This window comes from Enoplosus armatus, chromosome 12 (genome assembly GCF_043641665.1).
Source record: "Enoplosus armatus isolate fEnoArm2 chromosome 12, fEnoArm2.hap1, whole genome shotgun sequence".
In the NCBI taxonomy this organism is placed as follows: Eukaryota; Metazoa; Chordata; class Actinopteri; order Centrarchiformes; family Enoplosidae; genus Enoplosus; species Enoplosus armatus.
The window spans coordinates 22,887,163-22,895,751 of record NC_092191.1 but is presented as its reverse complement, the minus strand read 5'-3'; the positions used below and the strand labels follow the sequence as shown (position 1 = coordinate 22,895,751).

The 8,589-nt window shown below is 40.4% G+C and overlaps 1 protein-coding gene across 1 annotated transcript; it reads left to right on the top strand.

Annotated features, from left to right (window-relative positions):
* yipf4 (Yip1 domain family, member 4) lies at positions 1-4,765 on the top strand. The gene is made up of 6 exons (XM_070916004.1): positions 1-228; positions 1,610-1,763; positions 2,273-2,444; positions 3,224-3,301; positions 3,407-3,520; positions 3,975-4,765. Exons 1-6 carry the CDS (start codon positions 171-173, stop codon positions 4,110-4,112), a joined length of 714 nt encoding a protein of 237 aa, XP_070772105.1. The 5' UTR covers positions 1-170; the 3' UTR covers positions 4,113-4,765.
* The last annotated feature ends 3,824 nt before the right edge of the window (positions 4,766-8,589 follow it).

Genomic DNA, 8,589 nt, shown 5'->3' with positions numbered 1-8,589 from the left:
CTTCCTGCTTTCCACCGAAGAGGTGACAGAAGTAAACGAAAACAAAAATGCGATAGTCAAACTTCACTGATGACAGCGTTATTAACGCTCCCCGGCATATTTCCACTGACCGCGTATTTAAATGTAATTTCTTTGTACCCGAGGCGCGTGGACGTAATATAGAACCAACCATGCAGTTCACTCCCACCAATGGAGATTTCACGTTTGTCTCCTCGACAGAGGCTGAAGGTAGGCTAATGCCAGCAGAGCTCCACCGCTAGCAGGCCTAACCGGAGCTAACCACGTAACATACCTGTTAACTTGCCTTAGTTTAGTTGTCATAAAGTCTCGCCGCCGCCATGGTGCTAATGCATTCATTCTTTAATAAAAAAAACAGTAGTTACGGGTGGGCCGACATTGTGCTATTCGAAATAGCCTCTGTAACATTATGAACGTGCAAGCTAACGTTTAGCATTGCCAACTAATTTCAGTGCTGATGTGTGCGGTTAACGAGCGTAGCGTTAGCTAACAGACGTCGCCGAGGAACTGGAGGCTTTATTTGAGCTCGCTTGTCGACCGAGTTACGAGGCCATTAAAATAAGACCCCCTTATAAAGAGCTGCTGTTGAAGTCGTTTAGCTCTGTGACGAAGCACAAATAGTAAGCTATCCTGACCAAAACGTAACTTCACTCACACTCCTGTTAACACTGATCACTCACAAGCATCCCACCACCTCGTGTATTGACACACTGTGGCGGATGGAGACTCACTGAATCGAGTCTTAGAACTAACATTATAAGTAATGCACGTACACAGAATTAATAATACACGGTAATAAACCTCATATAAGCTAATAAACAGATGTCATAACAACATGACTAGGTGCTTTAACTTAATCAAAGTAGAAATACATTGTATTCTATAAACGTCTTCATGGCTATGTAATTTGTTTTTAATTAATCCCAAAAGGTAATAACAAACGAAACAGCAACTACTTCGCATAAATCATGAAAACAAATGAGTTAGGTGAGAAATTAGTACAATTTAAAATACCTATATATTTTGAATGATATACACTACTATATACAATATTTAAAAGTAGAGACGCAACTCATGTTTACTTTTATTTATCAATGTTTTAGTCAATATATCAATTAAGCAGATTATTTCCTCGATTACTCGCTTAGTCTGTAAGACATCAGAAAATACTGATCTAAATCCAAGACTATGTCTTTTTTTTGGTTTGTTTGTTTTTTTTGTTCAACCAACAGTCAAAAACCAAAGATATTAAATTTCAAAATTTTATTTATTTATTTATTTATTTTTGCTTGAAAAATTGACAATTATCCAAATAGTTGACAAATCATTTTCTGGAACTCAAATGTTCAATGATGTTTACAAGGTAAAGGAGTACCCCCAGTGAACTGATGTTGTGCTTTGGCGGGGAGGGGGGAAAAAAAAACAGACCTTTATGTGTAAATCGGTACCAGAAACGGTATGGTAGTCAATACAACTGTTAAACATTCATATTGTGTCTGTGGCATTTTGTCATACATCCTGTCACTGCATGTATTTTCTGTGCCGCACCAGTCAAATCACCAAACACTTAACTCTGCCATGTTCTCCACAGAGCTCAGCGGCACCATCAGTGCCCCGGACATTAAACTGAACATGGGCAGTGAGGGCGGTAAAGACCCGTATGCCACCACCTTCCTGAGGCAGCGAGGCTATGGCTGGCTGCTGGAGGTAGAGGAGGATGACAGTGAAGAGAGCAAACCTCTTCTGTGAGTACAGGTTTATTACGTTTATCTGCTCTTTATCTTTGTTTTCTTTGGGTTTTTTTTCCCCCATTAAAAGCACGATTCCTGCCTGTTGGTCGGTGTTGGCTGGTGGATCTGGCTGTATCCACTTAATGACAGCACTTGAACAAACATCAGCATGATAAGAACTACATAAAATGACAGAGACATGTATTTGACATGTACTTAGATTTTTAGTTGTTTTGTTTTTCAGGGAGCTGTCATGTCGTCCGTCTTTATATACAGTCTAGGGGTTGTATACACAGGGGCCTAGGTGACAGGAAATGGAGGGAGAGGGAGCGCACACCGTTCTCACCAGACCAGGGACAGATCTGTCTTTTTCCATGATTCTTTGTGTATCGCTCAGTTCAGTATTATTTTTTATTATTTTATATTTTTCTTTTGTAAATAATAATCTGATACCTATTGTCTTCTCTAGCCAACTTCAGCGTGAAGCCTCTGTCGTTATAATGCCGTCTTGTCTATGTGAGCAGGGAGGAGCTGGACATCGACCTGAAGGACATCTATTACAAGATTCGGTGTGTGCTGATGCCAATGCCGTCGCTGGGTTACAACCGGCAGGTGGTCCGAGACAACCCGGACTTCTGGGGTCCTCTAGCCGTCGTGCTGCTCTTCTCCATGATCTCGATCTATGGACAGTTCCGGGTGAGCAGCACACAGTGAACTTTCGGAACCCTCACCGCCGCAGCCTAAACACACTACCCGGGCAGCATGGTGGCGCAGTGGTTAGCACTGTCGCACGGGAGGTAAAGCTGGTTAGAGTGGGTTGGGGTGGGGGTTCGATCCCCGGCTGCCCCCGTCATGTCAAAGTGTCCTTGAGCAAGACACTGAACCCTAAGTTGCTCCCGGTCGCCATTGGTGTGTGAATGTGTGAGTGAATGAGACTTAGCTGTAAAGCGCTTTGGGAACCGTGAAGGTTGAAAAGCGCTATATAAGTGAGATCATTTACCATTTACCATTTACCCTCATTCAAAATGAATGGGAGGACTGACGTTTTTGCCGTAACACCGAATTTGGTCTGAATGGCGCCTAAAAGGTCATTTGTAATTGCTGTTTGGCAGTTGAAGAAAAGGGTGGTGAAATAGTCCTACCGGATGACAGTTCTGCCGCTAACCCCTGAAAGTACCTGGAACTTGCATTTCCAGTCGTGTCACCTTCCGAACAGTGCCCAAATGTACTCGGAACCGAACCTGAAGCGTACTGAGAACAGTGGAAGCGAAGGCAGCATCTGTGATACTGGATATACATTACATATCTTAGCATCACTCACAGTCTAGGTTCAGGTGGAAACCAACGAATGCTGCCCGTTTGCGCGCTTCAGTCAACTTTTACAGAAAAATCTGCGTCCATTTAAAGACATATTTGTGGAGCTGTAACTATAACAGCTTTCAGCGTTGTCACTAAACTCTGCTTTTCTTTTGCAGGTTGTGTCTTGGATCATCACCATCTGGATATTCGGATCGCTAACAATCTTCCTGCTGGCTCGCGTTCTCGGTGGTGAGGTATGCGCGGCCCGACACCTAGTCACGCACGACTCACTCAACTCGTTCTTGTAAAACGTCGGAGACATTTGCTCACGGAGTCCCTGTTGTTCTTTTTTCGAGCAGGTTTCCTTCGGCCAGGTTCTCGGAGTGATTGGATATTCCCTTCTTCCTCTCATCGTTATAGCCCCTCTGCTCTTAGTGATCGGGGGGTTTGAGGTGGTTTCCACACTAATCAAAGTGAGTCACACATTAACGGAACAGTCCTTCCTTTTTCATGTTGTGTACAAAAACATGACACACCTCTGCCATAATCAACAGCAGACACCTTCAGTCTGTCTGTTCCAACTCAAAGCTTAATAGTGAACCCTTACCAAGCAAATCGGCACATTTGTACACACTTCAACTGTGTCTACGCAGAATATACACAGGAAATACAGCTCCCAATACATTCCTGAGACCAAAAACAGCATCAAAACAACAAGAACTACCACGAATAGGTTAGTTAGTATGTATGCTTAGGTCTTTGGTGGCAAGATGATGAATACTGTATGAATCCAGAGCAAGATAAAGATCTTTGAGCTTTTCTAAATGCAATAACCTCCTTCATGCCACTTTACACGATCTGAGTTGTGTGACAGAAATGTAGCTGAATAAATGCAATGATACTTCGCTGTCTGCTCTGATCTTTCAGCTGTTCGGAGTGTTCTGGGCCGCGTACAGCGCCGCTTCGCTGCTCGTCGGAGACGAATTTAAAACGAAGAAGCCCCTTCTCATATATCCCATTTTGCTTTTGTACATCTACTTCCTGTCACTATATACCGGTGTGTGACTGGATGAGTTGAAACTGTGGACCTTTTTTTCACGGACAGAGACCCTGGAGCATTTTTAAAAAAGGTGTTTATTTCTTCTTTTTTTTTTTTAACTCTGTTAAATTCTAGACGGTGGGGATGCTGGGAATATATATCAATGTATATAGTTTTGTCCCTTCTGTCTTTTGGTCAATAAAATGCATATGCTTTTGCAGCTTAAACTTCGGTATGCAGACTTCTCGTTCACCAGTGCAATACCAGTCCCCACTTTCCTACATTTACTTGTACTTCATGAAGTAGGACACGTGTACATTAATTTAATGATTTTATGTTTACTCTTTATCCCTCTGAAGAATATGGTGCCAAATATTTTGTGTGTATATGTTAATGCCGAAGGAAGAAGACGGCACCGGGCGGGAAAAGAAAGATTGTTGAGCATAATGTTCTTCGTTGTCTTGCACTGTAATATACTATGACTTGTTTTCCTAATTTATGGATTTCAGTAGCAGAAGCAGGTCGACTTGGGGCAGTTGGAGTGATATAAAACCATTGTCTGCTAAATGTGGTGCCTTGTTTTCCCCACCCCCGAGTCCTGTTTCTCAACCGTTTTAATACAGGAATATAATCATTTCATCAGAAATTACAGTAAATCAATAGTCATTTGTCACTTAAACATCTGGTATTTCCTGACTGATTGCTGCATTATATACAGTAAACACAGCTGGTCACACTGATGTACGCTGTATTAACTCCATCATACATACTAATTCTATATGTTGTCACATGAGAAAAGTAACAAAATTAGGCATAGACTTAGTCACAACTGTGCCTTTAGCTAAATGCTAATATGTTCACAATGACAATGCTAAGCCGCTGGTGTTTAGCAGGTATTATGTTCACGTTCTTGAGCTGTGTCCAAAATCAATATTGCATACTAATACTATACAGTGCATACACAGTACTACATGCTAATCGTCATAGTATACTGTTTCAGCAGTTAGTATATATGAGTGTGGAGCTGAACCACCCACAACTCCTCCATATCCTTTGTGCATTGCATTGTGGGAAGACAGGTTTGAGTCTGGTTTGAGTATACTCTTCTTTTCACCTTTCCAGTGGGGACACATTACATACTAAAAACCTGCTTAAAATGAGTATGTAGTCTGGATTTGGGACACGCCCTTAGATTAATATGTTGGCATGCCAATTAGCACAGGACACAGCAGAGGCTGATGGGAATGTATTTGGTCATAAACCAAAGCATCGGACAAATTCAAATCTGACCTGGTGATGGTGCTAGGTGAAAAGTTAAGGGATTGTTTTTGTTTTTTTTGGGATTCAGAATCAGAATCAGAAACTGTTTATTGCCAAGTAACATACATTACAAGGAATTTGCTGTGGTCTGAAGGTGCTATTGTTTTGATAACAAATAAGTAGAATATAAAAGCTAAAATAAGAATAAGAATAAAAATAAAAATAAAAAATAAGATAAGATAAATAACAATTCATCCTCTGGGGACCGTGAGTGGCTGTACAACATTTCATGGCTAAAATTATAGACCAACCCACATATCCATCTCCAGAGCCACACTGTCGGGCTAAAAACATTTGGCTTTCGATCCTTTTTTAAAACTATATTCATAGACTATTATGAGGATAAATATCGTATGCTATTCATCCTATCTTGTAAAATTAGGAAACAACTGCAATAACAACTATGAATAAGGACACATCCGAATACATGCGTTCAACGAGGAGCGAAGTTCAGTAGAGATGAAAAGATAAACTCACTCGGTTGGTTAGCTGATCAACAGAAACAGTTGAAGGTGCCACCTCGAGCTCTGGGAGAGTGTGTGGGGGGGGAATTTATCACTATTTTGTAGAATTAAATTATTTGTCGGAAAAATAATCAATCAATAATCAATCAATAATGGAAACAATAGTTGCAGCCCCAAAGTTAAGCTCACATCTTGTCCACGTAATACTGCTGCAGTATGATATACATGCATTTAATTAATTTCTGTGAGGAAGACAACTAAATGTAAGGGTCTTTTATTTATTTATTATAACGCCAGGCTGCTTGGACTATTAAAATGTACATATGGGAGTGAAATTCAAAGAAAATCATAATGCGGACACAGAATTTTGCTCCTAAACATGTAAGGAAAGATCTACAGGAAAAGATTCTGACCTGATTGTGGCGCTAGATGAAAAGTCAGGATCGCCAAAGTGATGACAATTCAGCCTGAGGGGGTACATGAATGTGTCCAGCAGACGCTGGGCACCATGGATATCTGAACCAAACTTCATGAGAATCCACTGAACATCAAACTCAGGGGATCATCAGAGTCAGTAAGATTCATCATCTGGGGAACATGAATGCCTTTACAAAATTTCACGGCAATCCATCTAATAGCTGTTGAGTTATTTCAGTCCAGACCACTGCCATCCTTAGAGCAGAGAAGTCCTTAGTTTTATTCAAGGTAACAGTGCGTTTCATTTGGTCGACTGTCAATGGCGTCATTTCCCCTTTACCCCCTCTATCTGCCGTGACTTGCGGGAAACACCAGGGGCCAGTTGTTTGAAAGTAATCCGATCAGATTGCGGCTATCAGATTGGATCAAATCTTGAAAATGGGTTGTTCAAAAGGAAATCTGGATTCTGAAAATCAGATCGGATCATGGTGTAAGGGTGGATTTCAGAATTAAAATGTCATTAAAAACTTCGAAGTTGATCAAAAATACACTCGAATCAAGTAGTTTAAATACATCTATTTACATTTTGCACTTGATTTGTGAAACTATTTCTGTGATAAAGTAAAACTGTATTAAGTTTAATTATTTACAATGAAACAATCAGACACACAGAGATGAAGGAGCCAAAAGTAGTTTGGAACAGATCCGGTTGGTGGACATTCAGTTTCGTCGGTTTGCGTTAAAAATGTGTATTTGTGGTTTGTTCTGATTTAGTGCTTGTGGGTCAGCTGAAAAGTCTGACAATTTAAAAGGTATTAAAAGTGGAAGTGCATTGTTTTGACCACAGGCGCTGGGCTACCCCGTGATTGATGACCATACAGCTACTGTAGCTAACGTTGTTTTGCCTTACTGTTGATCAGTGTCATGGGGGGGAAAAAAATCAGGTATTAGTACTTTTACTTAAGTAAAGGATCTGAATACTTCCTCCACCGCGGTTACAAGTGTTATAATGTACATACATACATACGTATATATGTTTGTATATATATAATATTTTAGGAACTCCACTAGGAACAGTGGCTACTCAATTTTTAAGTTACCCAACACAAAATGCTGTGTTAATTATTATTTGATGTTATGTTTATATTAGTTTTATGAAACCATAATGTCAATGCCCCCCCCCCCCCCCGACTTTGTTTATGTACTTGTACTGGAGTTGTAGCTGCATAATGATCTTCAGCCCATTACAAGGGGTGAATCTCCTCTACTGGGTATATTTCCATGTAGCTTGGGCTATTTACTTTTCTGTCACACTTGGACTAGTTACTTGACATAATTATGTTAGTAAAAAGCATTAAAATGTCACTTTTTAAAGGTTGTTTGGGGGTCTCTTGGGGCTACTGGACATGTTTGTAATCCAACAACCAAGCAATAACAGATTCCCTACAAACAAGACTTGTCATATCAGGCTGGAACTCATAACATCAATTAAAGTAAACACTGGATGCTTTGTATGACTGTGATCATTTTAACATCCTAATGTACAGGAGGAGGGACAATAATGCTGAAATGATTAGTGAATTAATGGAGAGAGTTTATGGACAGGAAATGAATTAACAATACCAGAAAATGCCAAATGTTTGCTTCTCAAAAGCAAGGATTTTCTGCTCCGTTTACATTTGAACACATCTTTGGGACACTTTCCGTTATTTTCTGACATTTTAAAGGCAATAAAGGATTTATCGGCTAACTAATAAAAATAAGCAGTGCCCTGGAAAAATCTACGTCAACATTTATTTATTTACTTTTTTTTTTTTTGCAAAGGCCGAAGCCATCAGGAGGAATGGTTTTGTCTAACTATATAATATTATTATGGGGCAGCCAATATTCGTGGCAACAAAAAACTGAGGAGTGTGGTGGGATTTGATCTTTCTTGTTTCCCTGTCTGTTTTGGGATAATAATAAGAAAAAGAGAAAAACAAAAGTGACGGAAAAATAAATCAACGATGGAAATATTGGTACTTGGTTGTTATTTGTTACAGGGCTATTATTTTGGTGTTGCTATTATTTTGTCCATCCGTTGCTCTCGTTTGCACTTGGTGTTCTCGCGGGAGGAGGCGCGGAGATACGCTAGCTCCGTTTACCTATCGTGTAGCTGACAGAAAGCCCAGCCTGGAGTTCCTCAGCGCTGATGGTGAATAGCCACTGCTGCGGTAACGGGCGGAGGAGAAGAAGCCGCAGAAGGGAGTCAGCAGTGGCAGAGGAGTGATAGTTCGGAGTTAGTCTTATAGATTTAGCAGTA